General features: G+C 59.5%; 4 protein-coding genes and 1 long non-coding RNA gene across 9 annotated transcripts in view; 2 read left to right on the top strand and 3 right to left on the bottom strand.

Moving 5' to 3' along the window:
• The first annotated feature begins 124 nt into the window (after positions 1-124).
• On the top strand, positions 125-3,619 carry LOC310892781 (putative mitochondrial transporter UCP3). Its single transcript, XM_083820971.1, has 6 exons — positions 125-1,543; positions 1,660-1,870; positions 2,102-2,299; positions 2,624-2,725; positions 2,815-2,995; positions 3,152-3,619. The coding sequence occupies exons 1-6, from the start codon at positions 1,418-1,420 to the stop codon at positions 3,255-3,257; spliced, it is 924 nt and encodes a 307-aa protein (XP_083677097.1). The 5' UTR covers positions 125-1,417; the 3' UTR covers positions 3,258-3,619.
• A 183-nt stretch (positions 3,620-3,802) lies between these two features.
• On the bottom strand, positions 3,803-7,654 carry DNAJB13 (DnaJ heat shock protein family (Hsp40) member B13). 2 transcript variants are annotated; one of them, XM_083820970.1, is made up of 8 exons: positions 7,538-7,653; positions 6,581-6,684; positions 6,329-6,490; positions 5,772-5,929; positions 5,397-5,510; positions 4,834-4,947; positions 4,635-4,711; positions 4,164-4,366 (listed from the first exon to the last, which is right to left on the bottom strand). In XM_083820970.1, exons 1-8 carry the CDS (start codon positions 7,603-7,605, stop codon positions 4,213-4,215), a joined length of 951 nt encoding a protein of 316 aa, XP_083677096.1. In that variant the 5' UTR covers positions 7,606-7,653; the 3' UTR covers positions 4,164-4,212. The 2 variants fall into 2 exon arrangements, with proteins under 2 accessions (XP_083677095.1, XP_083677096.1); XM_083820969.1 differs by lacking the exon at positions 4,635-4,711 and having other exon boundaries at positions 3,803-4,366; positions 7,538-7,654.
• An 805-nt stretch (positions 7,655-8,459) lies between these two features.
• PAAF1 (proteasomal ATPase associated factor 1) lies at positions 8,460-21,045 on the bottom strand. 2 transcript variants are annotated; one of them, XM_083820964.1, is made up of 12 exons: positions 20,935-21,045; positions 20,797-20,837; positions 19,686-19,789; positions 19,401-19,490; positions 16,248-16,346; positions 15,437-15,587; positions 13,340-13,534; positions 12,889-12,980; positions 11,719-11,834; positions 10,609-10,691; positions 10,142-10,224; positions 8,460-8,961 (listed from the first exon to the last, which is right to left on the bottom strand). In XM_083820964.1, exons 1-12 carry the CDS (start codon positions 20,979-20,981, stop codon positions 8,884-8,886), a joined length of 1,179 nt encoding a protein of 392 aa, XP_083677090.1. In that variant the 5' UTR covers positions 20,982-21,045; the 3' UTR covers positions 8,460-8,883. The 2 variants fall into 2 exon arrangements, with proteins under 2 accessions (XP_083677090.1, XP_083677089.1); XM_083820963.1 differs by lacking the exon at positions 20,797-20,837 and having other exon boundaries at positions 19,686-19,811; positions 20,913-20,996.
• Positions 21,046-21,096: 51 nt separating this feature from the next.
• LOC310892787 lies at positions 21,097-22,910 on the top strand. Its single transcript, XR_014578413.1, has 2 exons — positions 21,097-21,143; positions 22,406-22,910. It is a non-coding gene; the product is annotated as an uncharacterized lncRNA (long non-coding RNA).
• Positions 22,911-25,623: 2,713 nt separating this feature from the next.
• The window catches only part of MRPL48 (mitochondrial ribosomal protein L48), a 40,786-nt gene continuing 40,328 nt past the window's right edge, over positions 25,624-26,081 (bottom strand). For all 3 annotated transcript variants that reach the window (XM_083820960.1, XM_083820962.1, XM_083820961.1), the window contains exon 8: positions 25,624-25,883. In XM_083820960.1, coding sequence (XP_083677086.1) covers positions 25,809-25,883 — 75 coding nt within the window. In that variant the 3' untranslated portion in view covers positions 25,624-25,808. The remainder of the gene's footprint in view (positions 25,884-26,081) is intronic.

The following is a 26,081-nucleotide window of genomic DNA, read 5'->3' as shown; positions in this document are numbered from 1 at the left end:
CGTGGGCAGGGCTTGGTCCCGCAACAGCCTCGGGGATGCCCCAGAAACGCGTCCTGGAGGCTGGGGGGCTGAGGGCGTGCGTGAAGGTCTCTGCTTTGAGAGGGAATCGAGCGTTGCTGCGTTGCCCAAGGCGGACGGTGGAGGCGAGCAAGCGCGAAGCCTTCCTGTCTCCAGAAAGAAGCTGCCTTTAGAACCCCGCTTTCGAGTCAGGATGGAGGGAGACAAAGTTTCATCGTCCCTCTTTTGCTCCCTTCTCTGCGCTTTTGTTTTTCCTAAAGGCGAAATTCGCCACGAAGGTCTCTCTCCTTGTCCCTGCGGGGAGGTGAAACCGTTTCCAGGGCACGCTGAGCGTCAGCACCGCCCGGGCAGGGAGGTGGAGGTGCCAGGCGTCCCCGTACCGCGCGTCCTCAGCTTCCCTTGCAAGAACAGGAGGGATGCGAGGGCTTCCTTCTCCACTTGCTGATCCCGCTGGCAGCCCCAAAAAGCCCAGGGCAGGGTTGGGAGCTCCGTGCCAGCACGGCCTTGAGTTTTAAGACAGTAGGAAAGGGAAGGAAAGGGACAGTTGTTGAGCTTTCACCCCATCCCCAGCCTCCAGCACTGTCCTGAGCTGCATCCTGAGCCTTTGCGCATCGCAGCCCTCGAAAGGGCAGCGTGGGTTTCGTTGCCTGAGCCCGGGCACGGCCACGGAGGGGTTTCGGATTTGGGGTTTACCTCAGCCGCCCGCCTGGCCCCTGCCCTGGGGTGGCTCCACGTGAGCGCAGGGGACACGTTGTAGGAAACCCCGCTGGTAAACAAGCTCAGCGGCGAGCCCGGGGCCCTGACAGCTGCTCGGGATCGATGACAAACGCGCGGCCGGTGCCGGGGCCAAGAGGGTCCCTGCCCTGCCCCGTGCCGTGCTCCCCGGCCCCAGGGTCCCAGCCGGGCAGGAGCGTGTTCGGAGCAGGGGCTGAAATGAAGCAAACCCCTCGCGGCTGCCAGGTGGCCCCGCGTTCAGCAGCTCAAATGCCACCGGGGGACAGGGTTTTGCTGTCACCCGACGCCGGCGGCTGCTGGAACGTCTCCCCCCGGGCGCTATATAAGGGGAGGGCCAAGGAGCTGGCTCGCAGGGCGCTGGCTGGGCGCAGTGGGTGTAAGGAGGCAGACGGGGACGCGGTGCCGGGTCCCCACGGTAAGGCCCTGTGGGATCCGGGGAGGGGGTGGGGGTCAGCGGGCTGAGCGAGGAGGCTCCGTGCCTCGGTTTCCCCGAGGACGCGTGCGAAGAAAGGGGGAAGGATTTGGCTTCTGAGCGTGTCCCAGGGCAGCCAGAGCCGCCCCGGCAAATCGTCACCTCCGTCCCCAAACGGGGAGCCTGGAGGAAGCCCCTCCCGACGCGGCACCCCGCTGCGAACCCTCCCGTTCCCTCGCAGCCCCTCCAGCCATGGTGGGCCTGAAGCCCCCCGAGGTGCCCCCGCCGGCAGCCGTGAAGTTCCTCAGCGCCGGGACAGCCGCCTGCATCGCCGACGTCTGCACCTTCCCCCTGGACACCGCCAAAGTGCGGCTGCAGGTACGGCCCCGAAAACCCCGCTGAAAGCTCCCCGCAGCGCTGGGAAGCCCCCACGGGGGTGTGTTTCGGGAGGGGGGGGAGGCGGAGGGTAAGGCAACGCCGTCGGCACCCCGCAGATCCAGGGCGAGGTGCGGATCCCCCGGAGCCCCAGCACGGTGGAGTACCGGGGCGTTTTGGGCACGCTGAGCACCATGGTGCGCACCGAGGGGCCCCGCAGCCTCTACAGCGGGCTGGCGGCGGGGCTGCAGCGCCAGATGAGCTTCGCCTCCATCCGCATCGGGCTGTACGACTCGGTGAAGCAGCTCTACACCCCGAAGGGGGCTGAGAGTGAGTGCAACAGCGGCCGGGACCCTGCCCCGCGCGCAAACCCCTTCCCTGCACCCACCCCATAGTGACGTGCGACCTCCCCGTGACGGGGCAGGGCCCACCCCGTGGTGCCCGACCCCCCCCCCCCACAACCCCTCCCAAATCTCACACCCCGGAGCCGTCCCTGCTTGCGGGCTCGCCGCGGGGTTCCCCGCTCGGCCGGGTCCCCAAAACGTGCGCGTCCTCCCGCAGGCACGGGGCTGGCGGCGCGGCTGCTGGCGGGCTGCACCACGGGGGCCGTGGCGGTGACGTGCGCCCAACCCACCGACGTGGTCAAGGTGCGCTTCCAGGCCCACGCGGCGCTGCCGGACAGCGCCCGGCGCTACAGCGGCACCGTGGACGCGTACCGCACCATCGCCAGGGAGGAGGGCGTCCGCGGGCTGTGGAGAGGTAGGGGCTGAGATGGGGATGGGAATCGGAGGATGGGTTGGGTTGGAAGGGGCCCTAAAGCCCCCCCCCCAGCCTGGCCCCTGCCAGGGCTGGGGCACCCCCAGCTCCTCTGGGCAGCCTGGGCCAGGCCCTCAGCGCCCTCAGAGGGAAGAATTTCTTCCCAACGCCTCCCCGAAGCCTCCCCCCTGCCAGGCTCCAGCCGGTGCCCCTCGTCCTGTCCCCCCAGCCCTGACCAAGAGCCCCTCCCCAGCTTCCCTGCCCCCCCTGCAGTGGGGACAGGGCTGGGACCCCCCCACCCAGCTGGGACCCCCCCCTCCCGCACAGGGACGCTGCCCAACATCGCCCGCAACGCCATCGTTAACTGCGGGGAGCTCGTCACCTACGACCTCCTCAAGGACGCGCTGCTGCGGGCGCAGCTGATGACAGGTGAGGTCGGTGCAGGGGGGACGCTGCCGGGCGCCGGCCCCATCCCCACGGCCCTCACCGGCCCCGGCTCTGCCCCCCCCCCCCCCCAGATAACGTCCCCTGCCACTTCGTGGCCGCCTTCGGGGCCGGTTTCTGCGCTACGGTGGTGGCGTCGCCGGTGGACGTGGTGAAGACGCGGTACATGAACGCCGGGCCCGGGCAGTACAGGAACGTGCTCAGCTGCCTCCTGGCCCTGCTGATGCAGGACGGCCTCGCCGGCCTCTACAAGGGGTGAGTTTGGGGTAAAAAAAGCGCAATATCACAGCGGGCACGGGCAGCGGCGTGGCTCAGCACCCCCCCGGGGCTGCCACCGTCGGGACTCGAGGCAGGGCTTTGGGTCCCCGGGGACGTCGCCTCCAGCGCCGTTTTTTTTTTCCCCCGGTACAGTTTCGTCCCCTCCTTCCTGCGGCTCGGCTCCTGGAACGTGGTGATGTTCATCTCCTACGAGCAGCTACAACGTGCGGCGGTGCTGGCCCGGCCGGCTCCCCCCTGAGCTCCCCCGGCCCCTCTCGCCAGCGCGGGCGAGGGGCAGGAGTAAATTACGTTAATTGCTGCGGCAGCAGGAGCGGGGAACGAGGCCGGACAACCCCTCCCCGGCCCGATGGGGATGATGATGAGGACCAAGAGGGTCCCCGAGAGGGACCGGCGAGGCGGACGGAGGCGCTGCAGGCGGCCGTTTGCAGGGACGTGGGAGAAAAGGTTTCCGGAGAGGAGTTCAGAGGGGGATTAAAAGCACTTGTGGGGTTTCCAGCCCGGAGAGCATCGCTCCTAGCGGCAGCGGGAACAAGGCGAATGGAAGGGAGAGGTGTGGGCAGGCGGGACGGAGTTGAGGGATGGGGGAAAAAACGCGGTGATTCCTGTGATTTCCTCACCCGTGCTTCAAATAAATCACCCCTACGGGGTCTGAGCGCAGCGGGACTCGGGGTTCCTTCACCTTTTGGGGGGGGATCAGAGAATCGTTAAGGTTGGAAAAAGCCCTACGAGCTCACCTGGGCCCCCTACGACCGATGTCAGGACGGGAGGGGGTTCTCTGAAGGAATAATTGCCTCTGGGGGAGCACGTCCCCAAATAAAACCCAGGAGCGACCTTGTTCTGCCTGGCTGTGGGCGAGCCCGTGAGTGCAGCCAACGTATTCCCCAGACGGTGGCTTCTGGGCTGTGAGGAGGGGGCTCCCCGAGTCCCCAAAAAGCTTTCTGCGATCTGTTATCTCCAGCCCCGCGCGGTGCCATCCATGGGGGCTGCGCCGCCCCGTCCCGCTCCGCTTCCCCGCCAGGACCAGCCCCCAGCAGCCCGCGAGGGCAGAGCCCGGCGCTCCTGTTCCCCCCAAAACCCCCTCTGTGACCCCGCAGCAGCTGAGCTGGCAGCCGCCCCGTCACCCCAAAGCCACGAGGAGCCCGGGTCCTGGGAGAAATCCCTCGTCCGCAGCGCTGGCGGCAGAGCTTTATTGGCTAGGAGAGCAGCGCGCTCTTCAGGAGCATTTTCTTGTCGGGCGTGAGCTGCTTGGGGAAGCGGATGTCGAAGGAGATGAGCAGGTCGCCTCTGCGCCTGGGGTCCCCGGGCAGCGGCATCCCCTCGCCGGGCACCACCTTGCGGTACTTGGGGCTGCAAAGCAAAGGAGGGGCCGAGGAGCTCCCGGTCCCCCCAAAAAATCTGCCCTTGCAGCGCTGCCCCGCGCGCCGCAGAGCCCCGGGTGCTTCTGAGCAAGTTGCTGAGGGCAGATTTGCTCCCCCCCAGCTTCCACCCCTGCCCCGTTCTCCCCTTTCGGCTTCACCCCCCCCAACCCAACGTTACCAAACCTCAGAGGCCCCCAAAAGAGGCGAGGAGCTCCCCCGGGCCCAGCGCCCTGCGGGGAGGCTCCGAGGGCACTCACTCCACGATGTCGTTGACGGGGACGTTGAGCAGCCGCCCGTCCAGCGTCCTCACCTCCACCGCGCAGCCGACCAGCGCCTGCGGGACACAGCAGGGCCCCCGGGCTGCATTTTTAAGCCCCCCTCCAAGGGACCCCTTTTATAAAACCGTGTGAGCACCACGTGGAGCAGGCGGCAGCTCCTCGCCTCCCGGCTCCTCACCTTTCCCAGGGGGATGGTGGCCACGTAGGTGAGGTGGTCGCCGGCCCTTTTGAACCTCGGGTGGGGTTTCTCCTGGACAACGAAGGTGATGTCCGCTGGAATGACATTGGGACCCTAAAAGCAAAGGGAAAAAAAAAAAGGGAACTGGAGATGTTACAGCTTTGTACAGGGGAAGGTGACACGAGCGCCCGCCCCCTTCGGTGCTGCTGGCTGGGGAGAAAAGAAAGGGATTTTCTTCATTTAGGGGAAAAAAAAAATGTCTTTATCAAAGTCTCCTGCCGAGCCAAAGAAAACCAGCCTGGGTTTTGCAAAGGTGAGGCCAGACAGAACAACCGCCACCCCTTTCAATTACTTTTACCCTAAGGAAAAAGTCAGACAGTAAGAAAAAAACAGACAGAAAGGGCTCTTTGTCTAATTTTTTTTTTTTTTTAACTGTGTTCCTGAGCACAGCAGCACTCGTCTGCGCCGGAGGACTCTGTCGCTTCCCTGCAGCAGCGCAAAGGGCACCAACGGGAAATCTGCGACGAGCGCGCGGCCCAAAACATCACCCCCGCGGCCGTCACCTGGTCTCCTTCCTTCTCGAAGGTGATCCTGGTGCCTTGCCTCCACCCCGGCTGCACGTCGATGGTCAGGATCTTGTCCCTGATGGCGCTCGTTCGGCCGTCTTGGTTCATCACCTGCGGGGCAGATGAGGGTGACGAAGAGCTCGGCAAGGCAGCACGGGCTCCCCCTCCCTGGAATCAGCCCTTCCCGGGAGATTTCCGTCAGCTCTCGGGCTGAATTCCTCCCGGCGAGCCAGGGAAGGAGGCAGCCGGTTGGGATCCTGCCCGCATTTCTGGTTTTCAGGGTCCCGTGGTACGGGACCAGCCTCAAAGCTTCGGGTTCTGCCGCCGGAACGTCCCGCACCGCCAGGGGAACGCCCCAGCGCGAGCCCTTACCCTGCGGGAGATCTTGATCTTCTTGGTGCAGCCGTGGAAGAGATCCTCGAGGGAGAGGTGGAGATCCCGCACGATCGGGGGGTCTCGCTTCAGCGCGCCGCGGCCTCGCAGCCCCCCGAAGGGCACGACCGCCTCCGAGCCGTCCTCAGCAAAGAATTCTGCGGGGGCGAGCGGAGGGAAATAGGACATGGACGCGGGGCAGGGGGGAACACGGGGCTCAGGGATGGCAACGCCGAATCCCAGGGTCAGTCAGTTCCCAGGAGAGGGGAGAATAAAAGCTCCCAGCAGGGGAGGCTGGCGTCCTCCGGGGGACTAAACCCCGCAGCACGGCCGGCCTCGGAGAGGCAAAACTCAAGAGGAAGCGCCGAGGGGGGAAGAAGACGGAGGGGCAGAAGCAGAGCTCCTTGGGCGGCAACCCCGGGGCACACGCGGTGCGTTCGGGTAGCTGGGGAGGGAAACGTCCCCGCGAACCGCAACGTTTTGGGGCTGGCAGCGGCCTCGGAGCCACCCCAGGGCGGGCGCGGACCCCGCGGGGAGGCAGCAGAGCAGCCACGCACCCGCGAAGGGGTTGTCGCCGCCGAAGAACTCCTTGAAGACCTTGTCAGGGTTGTTGTGAAACACGTAGCCGGCCGCCCAGGCGTTCTCATCGCCGCACTCTAGGGGGATGCCGCCTTTGAGACCTTCTTCCCCGAACCTGTCGTAGATGCCTTTCCTCACAGCTAGAGGACGAGGAGATATTGAATATTATTATTATTTTTGTTTGCCGTGGAACTGGGAGAGCTCCTCCGGCTCGAGCCCCGCGCACTCACGGTCGCCGAGCACGTCGTAGGCTTCGGCCAGCTGCCTGAACCTCTCCCGCGCCCCGGGCTCGCGGCACTTCAGCGGGTGGCTCTTCAGGGCCAGCAGGCGGTAGCTGCGGGGCGGGAGGAGGAGGAAGATGATGGTGAGGAGGAGGAGGAGGAAGGTGGTGAGGAGGAAGATGACGGTGAGGAGGAGGATGAGGAGGAAGATGGCGAGAATGAAGATGATGATGGTGGGGAAGAGGAGGAGGAGGAGGGGGAGATGATGGTGATGAGGAAGATGATGAGGAAGATGATGGTGAGGAGGAAGATGGTGGTGAGGAGGAAGATGGTGGTGATAAGGAAGATGATGATGTTGAGGAAGATGATGGTGAGGAGGGGGGAGATGATGGTAATGAGGAAGGTGATGGTGATAAGGAAGATGATGATGTTGAGGAAGATGATGGTGAGGAGAAAGATGAGGAGGAGGAGGAAGATGATGGCGATAAGGAAGATGATGATGAGGAAGATGAAGGTGAGGAGGAAGATGTTGAGGAAGATGATGGTGAGGAGGAAGATGGTGAGGAGGAAGATGGTGGTGATGAGGAAGAAGGTGATGAGGAAAATGATGGTGAGGAGGAAGATGATGATGGTGATGAGGAAGATGATGATGACGAGGAGGAGGAAGATGATGGTGAGGAAGATGAGGAGGAAGACAATGGTGAGGAGGAAGATGAGGAGCAGGAAGATGATGGTGAGGAAGATGGTGAGGAGGAAGATGAGGAGGAGGAAGATGATGGTGATGAAGATGGTGAGGAGGAAGATGATGGTGAGGAGGCAGATGATGACAAAGAGAGCCCATCCCGGAGCCCCGCAGCCCCCCCAACCCCCCCCACCCCCCAGCCCCCGCCGGCTCCAGCCCCCCCAAGCCCCGCAGCCTCCCCCCCGAGCCCCCCCGGCCCCCCCCGGCCCCCCGGCCCCCCTCACGCCCGCTGGATGTCGGCGGCGGAGGCGCCGCGGCCCAGCCCCAGCACGGCGTAGTAGTCCTGCCCCATGGCGGGCCCGTTGCTAGGGGCGCGGCGCGGGGCACGCCGGGAGTTGTAGTTCTCGCCGCCCTGTGGCCGTCCGCCATCTTGTGCCTCCCTGTAACGGCCTCAGGATGGAAAAATGATTAAAAAAATGCATTTTAAGCGGTCCCCAAATCAAACAGCCAGCTGTCCTTGCTCAACACGTGCAAGACATATTCTACATATGGTCTCTACGTATTAAGAAACCACCCGTGGTTATTTCAGGGAGCCTCAAGCTTTACAGGGTTCAGCGTGAGATTTAGTCATGGCTCTGGGCCAACGGATAGAAAACCCCATTGTAATCCCAAAACTGTGAAAAAACAAGGAAACCTTGACGTAAATAGGGAGGCCTGTAGCTTGGGTATAGTCTTTTAGCTGAGAAAATCAGGAAAACAGAGAGACATCTAGCCTTGAGCTAGCAGAAGTGAGGAAGATAAGGGACAAAAGGTAAAAAATAAGGAGAAAAACAGCTCCAGACTGATCTCTAGTAACCTTCTGCTCATTAGGGGTCATTAACATTTTAAAAATCACACCCGCCAAAATGCTGATGTGGGATTTGGTGTCATTTCCCCCTCCCCCCAGTCCTCTGTAATGTGCAAACTGAGAAAAGTTAGGGGAGCTGGAATAGCCGATCAAAAGTAGCCCAAAACATAGTTTTCACAAGTTCGCTGTGTCTAAATAACAGCGATTGAAGTCAGAGGTGTGCTTGCTTTGCAGAAGATCACTAAGCACCTGACTCTGCAGAATTATATATTTTATTAGTTAATTAAAAGACCTCCATGTGGATTCTGACTGTGTGCTTCTTGGCATGGCGCACCAGGCACGAACCTACAGACAACATCTCAGGCAGTGCTTCATTTTTTTTATTTTTATTTTTAAAGTTCTCATGAAAATGTTGTTCCCCACACACGTTACGAAAGCACTTGCTTTATTTCAGTCCGTAACACAGTACAGTCATCGCAACCATCGCACCCAATCCCAGTTTAATCCCCCCCTCAGAAACAGCAGTTACCTACACAATAGTTTAAAAAAATTGAAAAAATTGCTGCAATGCCAAGAACCTAACACCTCAGAGACACTTACCAATGAAAAAACAGAGTTGTGTTCTAACAGGTAGCCTCCTCCCACCAAAAAACTTTATTTACAGCCTGGTCATCACAACAGCCTCAGACACTTCTATTTACACATCTCACACGCACTGTACAGGAAAATAAGCTTGGAACAGCTATTTCAGCACATCTCTCTGCTATTCTGTGATCACAACGCCTAGAGGTCAGAAAGCTGGTATCTCCTCACTATCCCGTCTCTGCAGCAGGTGTAAATCTGCTTCTCCCAAGAAGCCACCTGAAAGGAAGAAAAAAGAGAGCGGTATTTGAGCACAGTATCCCTCAACGTGACAGTTAAACATAAAAGAAGAGATGGTCAGCACCCTGCAGCTTCTCCCAAGAAGAGCCTGGATGTCTAGAGAAGACACGTGGCACCTCTCTCAAAACAGATCTCTTCCATCAATCACCAGTCACCACCATCTGGCAGGAAACGTTCCCATCTCCCCTTGGTACCTCACAACTCACTGAAGGACATTCACACATAGAGGAAAAAGTTTATTTCCCTTGGATTTACAGGCAGCCCAAATAACCCTCTCCTTCATCCTTAGAGCAGTCCTGACAACCAGCTCTGGCACTTGCTGACAGAAATCAGGTTTCCTTTTTGGACTTTTTGAAAAAAAACAGAGGGAACAGCAGGTGACCATTTCCTGAAACAGCATTAGCAGGTTTGTAAGGACAGTTCGAGACTTCACTCGTCTCAGAGGTGAGCAGGCAAGTGCTCACATAAGGGGTCTTCTGGTAGATCTGAAGGCGAAAATGACTGGGTTTTGCTCACATACAAATTCTGCAGGTCAAGTTGCAGCCTCAGAGCGATGCTGCACATTAACCATGTCTTTCTAGGTCAGAGGACTGTGCAGCTAGGACAGTGTAAAATTAGGAGATAACTTCCATCAGTAACACAAGGTTCAGAGCCCAGGGAACCCAAGTCACGCTTCCTGATCTCTGCAAGCTCAGCAGAGCTTCTGGACACAGAACATCACAAGTACTTTCTGGGCTCACACTGCCAAGGAGCAGAAGACAGGCAGCACTATGCCACCAACTGTTGCTTTTACCCTGATAATCTTCCAAGCACAGATCAATTCCAGCTTCTTTACAGAAGCACGGCTCTGTAAGATCTACTCCAACAACGAAGTTTTTCCGCCGCTTCGGTTTTACTCCTGCACAGTGGTGATAATGCTACCACGTACCGCAGAGAAACGCTGACGGGATTTGCTTATGCAAAATATTAAGATTATTCAGCTAGGAAAAAAAAAAAACAAAGCTGAAAAGTCAACTGTGCGAAGGAACCCGTTGCATGGGCTGCCAACTCCTGAGATAAATCATAGAATCAAATAAATATCAAATAAATGCAGCTGCCTGCTACCTGGCATCGCCTTCCCCAGCACCTTTTACCTTCGTCAACGTACCACGTTCCTTACCTTGTACACAGGGTCACAGTCAGCTTCGGTGAGGTCGATGACATAGTCAAGGTCTTGCTGGATGATAAAGCAGGTTCCGTCACCTGGTCAAGCAGAAGAGACACCAAGCAAGGAGGGTGCATGGATTACTGACATAAGCCACGCTGTTCCTACAGCCAGCACTACAGGCCGAGCAGAAGTGCCCAAGAAAATGGAGACACGCTGCGAGAGTGAGATGGGAAAAGGCTCTAATGGTTGAGAAGCACCTCGGATACCCAATTTTGGAGGAACACAAGAAAAAACAAAACAAAAAGGCAAGAAGCAAGCACATAATATAATTCCTACTGCATTCCCTTTGTGCCATGGAAACTGTCCTAGCAGCTCAGACGCCCAGCCAGTGCTCATTTACGAGGGCAACCCACCGAGAGCACGGAACTGCTTAATTCCATTACACAACCCGTACTGCCACGACACAGCACCCGAGTTACCTTGGCTGGCAACAAATCCATCCCGGTAGGGAAGCAGAGAAAGCACTGGTGCTCCTGATCTCTGAATGACCTGGATTGGAGCACTAGAAAGAGAAGCAGAAACAAAAATGACGGTCTGTAGTCAAGAACCCATTCCAGTGCGTCAGCACTGAACAAGGAATGTGAGCTAGCAATTAAAAGATACGTGAGCAGAACGTAAGACACGGGGACTTGATCAGAAGTTAGCGGTCTGCTGTCTGGATGCAGAGGAAAGACAGCACGGTTGTCCCACAGATGTTATCACAGAAGTGGGAATAAAAAGTGAGCTAGCAGGCAACCACCAGCAAGCCTCCCTGCAGGATTACAGACAAGGATTCTCCTTACCAAAACACATCCGTAAGCTCAGAGCTTACCCAGCATGAAAGAATCTTCAGACTTTTATGTGAGCCTCTCCACCCAAAAGCACCATCTGGATGCTTCCCACTTAGTGCTTGCTTTTGACACTGATTAAAAACTGACCTCAGCAGCTCTCTGCTGCCCTACACCGGCACAAGGAGCAGACTAAAGGGGTAAAATCCTACACGCTTAGGTCTCGGTGGCAAAAAAAAAAAAGGAAGGGGCTGTGCTTTTGGTGGGAGAGAAACTGCTGCTGGAAGTCTTATGGTAAATCTGCCTGTATGTACGCAGACACCAAGAAAAGGTTCTTCACTGAGAGGGTGGTCAGGCACTGGACCGGGCTCCCCGGGGAAGCGGTCGCAGCACCGAGCCTGCCGGAGTTCCAGGAGCGTTTGGACAACACTCAGAAGTACGGTTTGATTTTTGGGTGGTCCTGTGTGGAGCCAGGAGTTGGACTCCGTGATCCTCGTGGGTCCCTTCCAATTCAGGACGTTCTGGTGATTGACAAGAGAGCATCCCACCAGATCACTAACGCCAGACAAAAGCATCACCCTCGGCGCTCCCCAGGAGAAAGAGCCGTCCGCGAGGTGCTCACACGCTCACAGGGCCATTTTCGGGGCTGTACCCACCCTTCGGAAGAGGCGCTGTCTGCCAGCACCTGCGACCTGCCTCTCCTTCCCAGAGGAAAACAAGAATTTGCCATTTAAACACCCGCAGCCCCAGGCGGGCACTCACTTTGTGTTTCTCACGTCCAGCTGATAGATGTTCCCATCCTGAGTCCCTGCTAGGAAATAAGTACTCGAGAGGAACGTGCAGCAGTTGAACGCGTCGGATCCACCAAAGAGGAACACCTGCGGATGCAGGACGAGTGTCAGAGGCTCACAAACGGGGACAAGGCAGCCAAAGGACACAGAGGAATAGGAACTGATTGATTTAGGAGGTCAGCACGGTCGTTTCTGCGAGTCACGGCACGAACTGGCAAACCCCAGGCTAGGTTAACGACCCCAGGGCTCTGCTCCAAGATGCACGGGAGAAACGTGCTCCAGGACCGGTCCGGCCAAGCGAGCGAAGCTGATGCCATCGGTGAACGCTCCTGGGTCCCCGCTGGAGAACAAACGCGCCGCGCAGCGGCGGGCAGACCCACGCCGAGCTCAGATTTGTCTCCAGACACGCACGGAGCAGCGGGACCAGGTTGGCAGAGGCCATTCCCTTCTCACAGGGCCGCGGTCGATGCCGCGAGCTTTTACCAGCTGGGCCTGTGGCACACGCTCACCGAGGCTGGTCAGCGGGAGCGGCTCCACCCGATTTTCCCTCCCCACAAAGGCCAGAAGGAATGAAGTCTGCTACAGCAGGAGGTTCTGTCCTACTGCCCAGGAGAACCCCGGTATCAGCAGCCGAGGCCTGCCAACTGCCTTTCCCTCGCTGAGGAGGGAGCACGTGAGTAATTCTTATCCCTCAATATCCCCCCAACACACACACACCCCAAACCTAGCCAGCAGGAAGGAGGGAAAGGATCCTTTTATCGTTCTGGGGTTCGGCCTCTCCTCCAAGGAATAACTACGGAGGAGGACACCGCAACGTGGGACCCCAGAAGAAAAAGCAAGCTTCCCTCCGCCTCCGGGCAGCCACTTCGCATGCCGCACACCAAACACGAGCTGCGTTACCACCAAGCCCGGCTTAGTTTTAGCCTGGTTCTGTCCTTCAGCTGCCAAACCGAGGAGCAGCTGCGGCAGAAACCAAGGGGCTGGGGCCCCGGAGACGGATTTGTAAGAGCAGCTTTGCGTCTCGGAGCGCTCGCTGCGGGTGGCAACAGCCCCACGCGCACACCGCAGCCCTGCGCGGACCTCCTCCTCCTCCTGCAGGCGGGGTATTTCGAAGGGCGCTGCCGCGGCTCGGGCTCCTTACCGGCTGCCTGCTCTGCAGTCCCACCCCTTGAAGCTTCTTGTCTTCTCGTGCCAGCAGCAGGATCTTCCCTTCCGTCCCGATCTCCCGCTCGCCTGACAAGAGGGGAACGGTTAAGCCCAGCAACACATCCCCGCAGGGAGACGCGAGGGCAACAGAGCCTGACAGCTGCGCTCGCCCCTGCTGAACCCGCAGGAACGTTCCTGCTAAAACGGCCTCCAAGGCACCAGAAGCAGCAAGGTGGGCCAGTCATCGAAAAGCCCCCAGCCCTGATCACTCAAGTTGCTTGATAAGGCTTAATTCCTCCCCAGGGCCGGAGCGAGCTCCTCTCACAACCCTCACGAGGGCGCGCGGCAGCACGCCGTGCCCTCGGAATTGTACCTGTGACACCAGGCCAAAAAAAAAACCAAAAAACTAAGAGGAATAAAGATCGACTTCAGAGAAAGCTCCTCACTGGGAGTTTTTTCTGGAGCGCCCAGGTTCACCGAGTTGTCGGCAGCGCCCACGGCGATGCCGTTGACGGGGGAGCCGCAGTCAGCCACGACAGCCAGGCAGGCGGACTGCCCGCAGTCCCAGAGCCGGGCGGTGCCGTCTCTAGAGCAGGAGAGGACGTTTCTTCCCCGATCCACGATGGCGGTGTCCAAAATACCTGCACCAGAGGAGAGACCAACGGTCAGAGGCGGCACAGAAGGCAGACGGAGGCCGAAGAACATCTCACTTCCCAAGGCAGCCACGCGCACTCGACGGCGAGCCCCGAGGCGCTGCTCCCAGGGCGCCAGCAGCAGCGCAGCGGGGGCACGGAGGCTGCAGGCAGGCAAATTGCGGGGGGGCGAAACGTGGGGGCACGGAGCCATGGCCTCTGGAAAGAGGTATGCGGAGGGCAGCAGCTCCCGGAAGACTACACGGAGCAGGAGCCCTGCACAAGGGGGAGTTATCGTCAGTGAAACGATCGGCAGCGCTTCAGGACTGAGCTGATACTGCAGCGGCTGCCAAGTTCCTACCTCCAGAGCCATCCTCTCCCTTGGAAAAGAAAAAAAAAAAAGAGTCTGGGCCAACGCTCTTAAGATGTTGCCAGCTCTGGATAACCTCAGAAGCTGCACGGGGCAAGCGGCAGCACCAGAGGAGCAGCCTCAGTGGACGCTCGCGTCCCCCAACCACTCGAATTCTCTGCAGGCTGTCGGGTTTGGGCCCGGAAGGTGACCCCGCGTTTCTGCGGAGGGGAACAGTCAGACGGTTCGGTTCAACCAGCACTTCCCCTCCAGGAGCAAACGTTCGACATCGCGGGCTCGAAGGGCGGGACGAGCCCAAAAAAAGTCAGCGGAGCGACGGCAGCAGTTCGGGCTGGGGTTGTGAACAAAAAAAAAGTCGGTGCCGGAGGCACCAGGAGCCAGCCAGGGTTGTTCTGACCGCAGCCGCCGCCCTGCCCCGTCGCGTTTCGCTTACGGGCCGTTTGTAGTTCGGATCCACGCAATTAAATCACAAAAAAACAAGGGCCGGCTCAGCGCAGAGCAAGCTCAAGTCCATCGGGTTTTCGGCAGGCAGCCACCGAGCGCCCCGTGAGACGACAGCAGCACGAGCAGAGCCGCTTTATCTGCTCAAGGAGGAGGGAACTCGGGCAGGGTTTGGGGCACCTGACGCTGTGTCCGAAGCTCCCTCGGGCTTGCTCGTGAAGCGTTCGGGTTTGCAAACAGGATTAGACAGCTCAAGCGTTGCGGGTAAACCCGCAGCGCTTCCGAATGAAGGGTCCTGGCAACCAAATCCTTTCAGAGATTGCGTCAGGCTCTGGCCAGGAACTTGCTCTCAGGAGCCTTTCTGGTAGCTCCTTTCCCATCCCCTGCAGTCCTTCGCTGCCCCCTGAGTGGAGGGAACAGCGCTCGACTCGCCACAGGAAGCGACCTGGGTATCCTTCACGCAGGAACACCAGGAATGTAAGAAATTTACTCTGATTTTCAGCAGCGAGATCGACGAGGGGGGGCAGAGCTGAACACCTGCCACCAGCGCAGGGGCGAACGAGCTTATCCCAGCCCTTCCTAAGGAATAATCGCCCGTGCGCAGCGAGAGCAGCTGCCAGGGTGAGGTAACCGCCTGCCCGAGCTCTGCACGCCCCCAACGAGCTGCTGCGCGCTCCTGTGGGCAGGGGAAAAAAAAAAACAAGAGGCTCTGGAGTAACTGGATGTAAGCACGGCGACCTGGGAGCGAGCAGGAGGCAGTCCCAGCGCAGCACAGGCAGCAAGGCCACTGAATGCAGCTCAGGGCTCTGGAGAGGCAGAAACGCCCCGGAAGAACAGCGTGCCCTCCGCCTCCGGCAGGCTAACGGGCTGCGTCCTCCCCCTCTGCGCCTTAATCCGCGAAGGAAAACGCAGGTCGCTGAGAGGGGCGGCTTCAGCTGGCTCACGCAGCGACCGCCGAGCTTTTCGTTCACACCCCGGGGGTTTAAAAAAACAAAAAAAAAAGCTCCTCGGGACGCCCGCGCGGCACAGAGCGCGGCAGGCCGGCGGCCGAAGCCCTCCCTCAGCCACACGGCGCCCCGAAGGCCGAGCCCCCCCCGTACCTCCTTTGTGACCTTTGAAGGTTACGACGCAGCTGGCGTCTTCCGCCGACCAGATCTTTAGCTGGGCGTCCATTCCCCCGCTGAGAACCACGAGGCCCGAAGGGAAAAACCTGCAACAATTCACATCATACACATGGCCTTCCAAAAGTCTCTGGAAAAACAAAGAGCTCCGTGCTAGTTCCGTCGTCGTCGTCGTCGCCCTTCCGCCAAGCGGTTCCCGAGCCGCGACGCCGGAAAACTCAGGTCACGCGCAGGGCTGAAGCTCAAATCCGCTGGTTGCGGGCAGGCAAAAAAAAAAAAAGAGGCAGCAGGCACGCTTCGAGCCTCGCGCTGCCGCTTGGGCAGCGAGGGGCAGCACGTTTCTCTCTAATAACGCCTTAAAACGCCTTCAGCCTCTGCCCAGCAGCTGCAAGAAACGCCCGAGCAGAAGGCAGCTAGCCGCGACGCGGTTAATCCGTCAGGGGGCAAGAGTTTTCTCTCCCTCTCTCTTCGTTTCAGAGGGAATTCGGTGCTCGTACCGGGCGGGCGAGGAGCTGGCAGTTACCGCCAGCACCCCGGCCGTAAATCCCAAGCACCCTCTCTCATTTTTCACCCCGGGGGCTCTCCCCCGGCCCGCTGGGCTTCAGTTCTTTTTGGGGGAGGCATGACAGAAAACCTCCGAGACGTCAAATTTCTACGAGCTCGTCAATCAAAACCCGAAGTCTTTTCCGGCCCCAGAAGGCGGTGGGGGAACGGCCTGACCAAAGCCGTGCCTGAACGATTTCGGCAACATCTCAGACAAGGTTTAAGCACCAAAGCCACCCGCTCTTACTCTTATTTCTCCGTTCGCAGCCTGCCAGATTTTCATGGTCCCGTCCGTGCTGGCAGACACGCCGAGCCCTCCGCCGCTGGAAACGTCAAGGCAGGTAACCTGCAGGAGGGCGAAACAACAAATAGCGGCTTCAGAGGATTCTGTACCCAAGTATTTCTCCTCAAAAGCATTTTGCTGGACTCTTCACAACACAGAAAGTTTCCTTACATACATTTTCAGCCTGGTAACAGCCTCCTAACATTTAACACCCTTCAGCTAGGACGCACAGGCTCTCCCCCCTCAAACCCTCAACGCGTTTTCTGAGATTTTTAACTAAGGCTTCCTTTAGGAAATCAAAACCCAAGCGGATCCTGAGCACCAGGACAGCGTGAAAAGAAGCCCCCCCCTGATTTATCTGTTGCCACAGCTCGCTGCGCTCCGCCTTCGGGAGCGAGCCGCTGCTCCGGGCCGAGCTGCAGCCAGCGCCCAAATGAATTGGGTGACCGGGACCCGGCACGAAACCCCACGGATTTCTTGGAATCGCCACAAATTTGACAAAGAAATTGTTGTTCTCTGCCCGTCTCTCTGCAGAGATCCGCAAAGCGGGGAGGGAAAAGGAACGCCGAGTCAGGAGCCCGCAGAGAGAGCGGATGCGCCGGAGGTTTGCCCCAGGTGAAGCAGGAATCCCGATGTTTCTGGCAACTCCTGTAGGCAGCTGAGAAATAAGCTCAAGATATTACGAGTGCCCCGACTCCCGAGCCTACAGGTATCCTCGCGGACGTTGAGGAAGCCAAAGTCTTCTGAAACGCTGAGCGAGAACTGACTGCTCGCGCAGGCGGGCCGGCTCCTCGGAGGGTCGGACTCGCCGCGGGATTAACGTCGCCCCGCCGCGGGATTAACGTCGCCCCGCCGCGGGATTAACAGCCGCCTGCTCTGCCGGGCCACCTGACTCCTTCGGGAGGCAGACGTCGAGCTGCCACGCCTGCCGAAGGATCGCCTTCCCCACACCACGCAACGTTTACCGCTGCCGGTTAAGAAAGGCAGGGGTTTTTTTTTGGATACGGGTAAAAGGACGCAAGGCGACTGGCATTCTGCACCCTGCAAGTGAGATAATTTCCAGTACGGGCTGTGGCGACGCTGAAGGGGTCGGCGAAGCGCCTGCTGAAATTGTTAGAACGAGGTTAGGGGCAGGGGGAGCACCGGCACCGCACCCTGTAAAAAAAAATAACCCGCAGAACCATCACGGCTCCGCAGAGGAACGGCTGCCGGGCCTCGCGAGATCCCGAAGGCTGCCGGATCCACGCTTCGTCACCTTCAGAAGCTCCCCGGTGAGCGCGCTCGCGGCTTTGGGGTTCGAACGACCTACTGCGGCGGCCGAAGTCAGGGGCAGAAGCAAGGAGCGCTGAGCCACCACGGGCAATCGCCCCAATTAGCGAGGGGGCTTTGCTGAGGGAGACGATCGATACTCAACTTAAAAAAAAGCGGGGTTTGGGAACTAAAACAACCAAAAAAAAAAGCTTCAAACCGGAGTTGGAAGCACGAGGCAACGGCTCAGCCGTTACAGGAGCCGTTAGGCACGCTCACTTGCAGCTCGTTACCGTTTTCTTGACCCGACCCGTGGCAATTTGCTCCCTCTCAAGCAAAAAGCAGCCTGCGGAGGACGTTTAAGCAGGAAGGAAACCCCCCCCCCGCCGCCGTTTGACGCGTCCGCGAGCTTCCCGGAGGGCTACAGACGTGCAGGAGCGCTCGGAACAGGAGGCGGCAGGTAAACGGGACGAGTTTTAAGCTCGGCTTTAAGCACGCCAGCTTGAAGCTCAGCCGCCTTGCAGAGGGGAGAGGTGCAGCTGTACACACCTCGGTGTACGTCGCCGCTGAGCTTTGTTACCGCGCAGCCCACCTTTCCAGAGCTTTCTGCCGGGTTTAGCGCAACGATTCGCTCGGTAAACCGTGGGGCAGCTGGGCTGCAACGGCCCCGGAAGCCTTTGGGGGACTCCCTTCAGCCCAGCTCGCTTCTCCTGGGGCCTTTTCCGCCTCGGCAAACACAGAGCGCTCCCCAGCGGGGCCGAGCTACGCCTACTCCGCGAAAAAAAAATTAAGTTTTCGGTCTGAACTGGCCGTTCCGCGGCACCGCTCAGCGAGGAGCTGCACCTGGTGTATGCCCAGATTGAGCGAGGTGCAACGAAAAAGACGATTTAAAAGAAAATGATTTAAAAATGATTAAAAAAATGATTTATGAAATGATTAAAAAATGATTTAAAAGAAGATTTACTTCTTTTATTAAAAAAAGCGCCAAGTTCGTGCCCTGTTTTGTTTTTTTCAAGCGTGCAAGCTGGGCTTTTCTACTCTTTGAATTCTACTGTTTAAATTCTTGACGTTTAACAGATGATTTTATGCAACAATCGAGCCCTGAGCACTCCACTGACCCTGCGAGCAGGAGCTCAACGCGGTCGTGTGGCAAACGTCACAACTTCGTTAGACGAGAGCAGGCAGGCCCTACAAACCGGGGATGGCTTTGACCAGGGACGAAGAGCTCGGTGCCCGGAGCCTCTTGGTTTTGCCTCTTTTACTGAAACGCGCTCGTTTCTGTGATTATTCTCACGGGTCGCCCTGTGATTACTGAAACGCGAAGAAGAAATGCAAGAAAACGCTTCAAAAAAAAAAGGGAGTTAACTGCGAGTGCTGCAAGAGCCACGCCTGGTGCCTGCGGCAACGGGCAGCCCCTCGGACCCCTCGACAATTAATCCCTACTCCATCCCCTCGCAGGAACGCGCTAAAATATACTTCAGCGCTCACCTCGAGACTTTAATAGGAAAAAAAATACCGATATCCTAGGAAATACAGGGAAATCGGGATTCTCGTGGCTTGAAATCGCTTGGGATTCTCTTAAAAAAAGATTTTTAGTCCCAGCCCAAAGCCAGCCCTCGCTACCGGTCGCGTTTGAAGGTCTGGCTTCTTACAAATTCGATCCTTCAAAGCTTCCAATATCCTAGAATCACACACGTCGTGAGTAGCTAGAAGAATAAACGGGTTCGTTTTGGAAATCCACGCGAGCGTCTAAAGGATCTCGGACTTTTTTTTTGGGAAGTTGAACCCCGATTACGTGTCTGAGGCCCGGGAGGTTTTATCAGCCGTTTAAAGCCACCGCCGGGTTCCCCGCTCGAGGGGGGCACTCACGCTTTTCTGGTGGATCCTGGAGAAGGTCGCAAAGGGCGCCAGGAACTTTGTGGACGCGTTTTCGTGAGGGCAGGAAATGAGAATGCTTTTCTGCAGGGGGGAGAAGAGGAGAGGGGGAAAAACATGAGCTGTTAGTGCTGTTGGAACGCTGCTGAGCGGAGCGGCTCCAAACCAGTCGCCGCCTGCTGCTGGGGAGGCCCCGAGCAGCTCGGGATCCCTCCGGGTCCCTCGGGTGACAGGTTTTGGCCGTCCCCCCCCCTCGCCCCCCCCCCCCAGCCCCGGCACCTTGGTGACTTCCCCGACCACGAAGCCCTCGGAGGCGGCGATGTCGGGGACGCCCTCGGCGCTGAGCCCGCGGCGGGTCAGGCTGCCGTACAGCGTCGGCTTCCCTGCGGGGACAGCGGCCCTCAGCTCCAACCGCCCCCCCCGGCCCCCCCCCCAGCCCACAGGGGCACCCCCACATGTCCCCAGCCCACAAGGACCCCCCCCTTCAACCCCCCCCGCCTTTAAGGACCCCCCCAAGCCTTCCAGCACCCCCCCCAAGCCTTTAAAGCCCTCCCCCCCCCCAAGACTCCTGCCCCCAGTCTTTAAAGATCCCCCCCAGGGCCCCCCAAGCCTTTCAGGACACCCCCCAGGACCCCACTAGGCCTTCCAGGCCCCCCAAAACCTTTAAGGGATGCCCCCAAGATTCCTCCCCTCAAGCCTTTAAGACACTCTCCCCCCCCCCAGCCTCCAAGGACCCCCCCCAGGCCCTCTCCCCAAGCCTTTCAGGACATCCCCTAAGGCCCCCCCAAGCCTTTAAGGACCCCCTCCAGCCCCCCCCCCCACTTTAAGGGCCCCTCCTCCACCCCCCCAATCTTCCAAGACCCCCCCCCAAGACTTTAAGTACACCCCCAGCCCCCCCCAAGGCCCCCCAAACCTTTAATGTCCCCTCTCCAGCCCCTACAAAAGCTTTAAGGCCCTCCTCCCAAGACTTCCCCCCCCCCAACCCTTTAAGTTCCCCCCCAGCGCCCCTCCTCGCCTACAAAGACCCCCCCCCAAAAGCCTTCATATACCACCCCAGCCTCTCCTCAACCTACAAAACCCCCCCCAAAACCTTTAAGGACCCCTCCCAAACCCTTAAGGGACCTCCCCAAGCCCTTAACCTGCCCCCAAGCCCTTAAGGACCCCCCCAAACCTTTAAGGACGCCCCCCAAACCTTTAAGCCCCCCCCCAAACCCTTAAGGACCCCCCCCAAACCCTTAAGGACCCCCCCCCAGCCCTTAAAGCCCCCCCAACCCTTTAAAGACCCCCCCGAAGCCCCTAAGGACCCCCCCAGCCGCCCCCTTACCCGCTCCCCACCCCCCATCCCCCCAAAAACCTCCCCTCCCCCCCTCAGCCCCCCCTCAGCGCTCACCCGGGCTCCTGCAGCTCAGCCAGGCCTCGCCCTCGTCCCTCCTGCGGACAAAAAGCAGCGGGTTTGAGCCGGGGGCCGGTCCCTGAGGGGAAGGGGCCGGAAGGGGGGGAAGGAGCCGGGGCCGGGCCCGGCGCCCACCTCAGGGCCCGGCTCCAGTCGCTCTGGATGCGCAGCGCGGCCGCCATCTTGGCGAGGCGCCCTCCTCCTTCCCGTCAGCCCCCGCGCGGCGGAAGCGGGGCTGCGCCGTCCAATCAGCGCGCGCCCCTCCCCTCCCCCGCGGCGGAGCCCCGCCCCCGGCGGTGCAACCCGGAAGCGGGGCTTAAAGGGGCCGCGCCGCGCTGGCTCGGGTGCGGAGGCGGGGGCACCCAAGGGTGGGGGAGGTGCTGAGCACCCATGGGGGGGTGGGGGCGGGTGAGGAGCTCAGGGGGACGCTGAGCACCCATGGGGAGTGCATGGGTGCCCTGGAGGGTGGTGGGAACCTATGGGTGCATGGGGGAGGGTGCTGGGCGCCCATGGGTGTATGGGGGGCGCTGGGTGCCCTGGGGGGGGGGCTGAGCACCCATGGGTGCTCTTGGGGGTGCTGCGTGCCCTGGAGGGTGCTGGGTGCCCTGGGGGTTGCTGGGCACCCATGGGTGTATGGGGACGGTGCTGGGTGCCCTGGGGGGTGCTGGGCACCCATGGGTGCATGGGGGGTGCTGTGCACCCTAAGTGGTGCACAGGGGGATGCTGGGCACCCATGGGTATACAGGGGGTGCTGGGCGCCCTGGGGTGTTGCGTGGGGGGTGCCGGGCACCCATGGGGATACAGAGGGTGCTGGGTGCCCCGGGGGGTGCTGGGAAGCTATGGGTGCATGGGGGAGGGTGCTGGGCACTCATGGGTGCATGGGGGGTGCTGGGTACCCTAGGTGGTGCACAGGGGGGTGCTGGGTGGCCTGGGTGGTGCTGGGCACCCATGGGTGCCCTTGAGGGTGCTGGGTGCCCTGGGGGAGTGCTCAGCACCCATGGGTGCCCTGGGGGGTGTTGGGTGCCCGGGGGGTGCTGGGGACCTATGGGTGCCCTAGGGGGTGCTGGACACCCATGGGTGCATTATGGGTGCTGGGTGCCCTGACAGGATGCATGGGGGGTGCTGGACAGCCATGGGTGCATGGAGGGTGCTGGGCGCCCTAGGTGGTGCTCAGGGGGGTGCTGGGCACCCATGGGTGTATAGGGGGTGCTGGGTGCCCTGGGGGGTGTTGGGCACCCGTGGGTGTATGGGGAATGCTGGGTGCCCATGGGTGCATGGGGGGTGCTGGGTGCCCTGGGGGGTTCTGGTCAACCATGGGTGTATGGGGACGGTGCTGGGTGCCCTGGGGGGTGCTGGGCACCCATGGGTGCATGGGGGTTGCATACGGGGTGCTGAACACCTATGGGTGCATTATGGGTGCTGGGTGCCCTGAGGGTGTGCATGGGGGGTGCTGGGCACCCATGAGGATAGAGGGGCTGCCGGGTGCCCTGGGGGGTGCTGAGCACCCATGGGCGGGGTGATGGCAGGGTGCTGGGTGAGTGCCCCCAAAAGGCAGGGCTCTCACGGGGGGAGGCAGCACCCCGACACCCATCCCCTCCACCCCCAGCCCGCCTCCAGCAGCGGGGCGATGGCGAAGCCCGGACACTCCTGGAGCCGCCGCGGGTCCGGAAAGGAGAAGAAAGAAGAGGAGGAGGAGGAGGAGGAAGGCGAGGACCCCGTGGACGCGATGATCGCGCGGACGGGCTGCACGGCGCAGCACTGGGCGCTGCAGGAGTGCATGGCGGAGCAGCGCGACTGGCGGCGCTGCCAGCCCCACGTCCAGGCCTTGAGGCACTGCATGGCCCGGTGGCAGCGCCCGCGCCCCGAGGAGCCGAACCCCGAGCAGCCCCAACGCTCATCCCCGGGGGGACTGAGAGACCCCCCCCAGGGCTAAAACCCCCTCCTGGGGATCCCCCACCAGGCACCAGCACCACCCCCAGGTGGGGCACCCCAAAGACGCGGGCTGTGCTATATTTGATGTTTTTTTCTCTTATTTTTTGTTAAGCGGGTTGCCGTTGTGGTTAAATCCGCGTTTAATTTTAGGCCGGGAAATTAAATTGTGGTGTCATTCGTCCTCCTGGCTCCTGTCGTTCCGCACTGCTCGGGCGCGGAGGAGGTTGTGGCGATGTGGTGATGGAGGGCTGAAATTGGGGGTGCGATGCACATTTATAGAATCCCAGAATCATTAGGGTTGGAAAAGCCCTCCAGGATCATCTGGTCCAACCACCCCCCTACCACCACTGTCCCCCACCAAACCATGTCCCTAAGCACCACGTCCAACCTTGCCTTGAACACCCCCAGGGACGGGGACTCCACCACCTCCCTGGGCAACCCGTCCCAACGCCTGACCGCTCTTGCTGAGAAGAAATGTCTCCTCATTTCCAGCCTGAACCTCCCCTGGCACAACTTGAGGCCGTTCCCTCTGGTCCCATCACTGGTTACCTGTGAGCAGAGGCCGACCCCCAGCTCCCCACCCCTTCCTTTCAGGCAGTTGCAGAGAGCAATAAGGCCTGCCCTGAGCCTCCTCTTCTCCAGCCCAAACCCCCCCAGGTCCCTCAGCCACTCCTCACGGGACTTTTACTCAAAGATTTACTCAAAGTACTCGCTCCGGGGTGGCCGGCGATGAGGCAGCGGGGCGCGTCGCAGCCCAAAGCATCCCAAAATGGCGGGTTCACACCAGGCCACGCAGGGCTTTGGCACTGCCCTGCTGTGGATTTCCCTCCTCTGCACCTTCCTGAAGCTGTTCCTGGCGGCGATAACCTCGTGTACTGTGGGACGGGGATTTGGGGGGGTGCTACCTTCTGGGAAGCCCCAGGAGGGAAGGGGTTGGGGGCTCTCATGGGGCCACGAGCCTTCCCTCGTTCCTCCTGGCACAGCAGCAGGAGCTGGGTGGCCTCAGCCCCACATAACACCACCTCGAGGCCCAGAAGCTGTAAAAACAGACTCAAATCTTCTCCTATGATATTGAAATGGGAATGTGCCCCCAGCTTTGGCCCCGGGGGAGCTTCCCAGGATGGGGCCTGCAGAGTGGCTGCGTTTCAGCAGCCCAAACCCCAAAACCGGGGGAAGCTTTTCATTCCTGGTCAAGAAACCTTAGTGAAGCTGGTCTTGAGAGCGGTGCTGCTGGAGGCAGGAAGGCACTGCCTTCATCTGCTTCTGGAGATTTCTCTTCTCATCAGACGTCCCCAGATACAGCAGGGAAATTGCTCATTTCCCAATGAAATGCATCAATAAATCCTATATTTTCCTAACTTCCTCTTACTATCCATCAAGTCGGGGCTCAGACTTGTTTATAACGTACTTACCCAAAAGACGGCATGATCAGATCCCAGCCTAACTAAAAACAGCCTTCGCCACTGGCTTTCACGATTAAAAACACAAGGAAAGGAGCGAAAACCCGGGTGCTGTGACCCGTTGGTGGGTTTTACAGGACGGCCATACCCGGCCGAACAGCCCAGCCAAATTCGGGACACCCTCGGTCCCGCGTCCCTCCGCCCTGCTGGTGCTGAGCTAGGGCAAGGAGCCGGGCGGTCCCTTGTTGAATTCCAGCAGCGTGGCAGGGCTGATCAGTATTCCTGTGGGGGCGCAGAGCTGGCGGGCTGCGGCTCTGCGAACAGCTTTCGTCTCGGCTTCCCGAACCTGCCGGCAGCTCCCGCAGCAGCTTGGGGCGCTGGGAGAGCAGAGCCGGCGCGGTCTCGCTCCCCGCGTCGGAGCCTAGACGCGGTCAGAATAAAACGCTCTGGCTTTCCTGCTGCTGCAGGGCTGAAATTCTCAGCACCAGGGAGCTCCTGGTGAAAGCAGCCTGATTTTCACACGTGTGCTCATTGTAAGAATGAGGTCGAGTTTACAGGTCTGGAAACCTGTGAACTCGGCCTAATTCTGCCTTCCCAACAGCGGCACATCTCCCCCTAATACACGAGAAGGTTCCCTGGCACAAAACAAACACAAGAAGGGAATCAGACTTGGATCTTACTTGCCCTCCCTGCCCAAGCGTGGACGACAGGCACCGTCCTGGGGAATTCCCCAACCTCCTTTGCACTTGGTCCTTTCAAGGCACACCCATTTCTCCCCTCCCAAACAGCTGTTGTAAAAAGAAGGCTGACTTCAGAGATCCAAGGGAAAACGCGTCCTTTGTGGCGTGAAAGGCAAATGAGAAACGGAGGAGTGATTTTGCACACGCTGCCTGCCAAACGGCTCCAACCTTCCTGCCTCTGCCCTCCGAGGCTTTTTGCTGTTACTCAGTGATTGTTCAGCTGCTCGGGGATGATCATCCCCAACCCTCCCAGGGCTCCGAGGCTCCATTCGTGTTGGCAAAGCTCTGACTGAAGCAGCTGTACGAGAATAACGCCGTGTTCCAGCCTTCAGCTGCAGTAAAGAGCAGGATGGCCCCTTCCACGTCAGTAGCATCCGGGAGAATTTGCTTGCAGCGACAGGAGAGTGGCTGCAGGAGTCTGCGTTTGGGCTGGGAGGACAGGGGCTCCTCCTCGTAGCAAAGTCCCTGCTGGCTGCCACCTTTTTGACTGACAAAAGGCAACCGGTTCTCCGATTCTAGATCTCTAAGTCATGAAGTCTAAGCCTTCGACTCTAAATTCGAGCAGAGATTTGCCTCAGCAAGCAGTGCAGGTTAGCACAACGACCTAGCGATTTCTGCAGGCTTAAACCTGCAGAAACGTTCACAAACCAAAAGCAAAACATGCAGAAAAAGAACAGAAGAACTGAGAAAAGTGAAACATTTCACTGTGGACCCCATTCCCCCAGAGAAAAAAAAAAAAAACAAACAGACGGTTATAAACACATGTATTTCTTTTTATTGAGACGGGATGCTTGACAACAGGGGAAATTTCTTTGAAGTCACAAATTTATCAATACAGCGCTCGTAAAGCCACCTTCTGGAGGCTCGAGCAGCTGAAGAGGAGAAGCATCACGCTCCCAGGGATGGCTCTGAAAGGGACGGAGTGTTCTTCCTCCTCTCAGCTCATCTGCGCTAGCAGCTCCTCGAGTTCGGGTCGGGCCTTCAACCGGCTCTTGAAGTCAGCTTCTGTGTGCTGTGGAGGGAGGTGAAAACCAAGCAGATCAAGATCACCTTGATTACTTTTTCCGAGTCAAAAGGAAGATAAACCCTCTCCTAAAGAGGAATCGACGAAGAGTAGAATGAAAGAAAGCCAACTGAAGCCAGCGGGACGCCTTCCTGGCAAGCACCAGGCCGTGCGTCGTCACCGCGCGGCCGCTCGGCAGTTCAGGCT

This window comes from Anser anser (assembly GCF_964211835.1).
Source record: "Anser anser genome assembly, chromosome: 1".
Classification (NCBI taxonomy): Eukaryota; Metazoa; Chordata; class Aves; order Anseriformes; family Anatidae; genus Anser; species Anser anser.
This window is presented reverse-complemented; position numbering and strand designations above follow the sequence as displayed.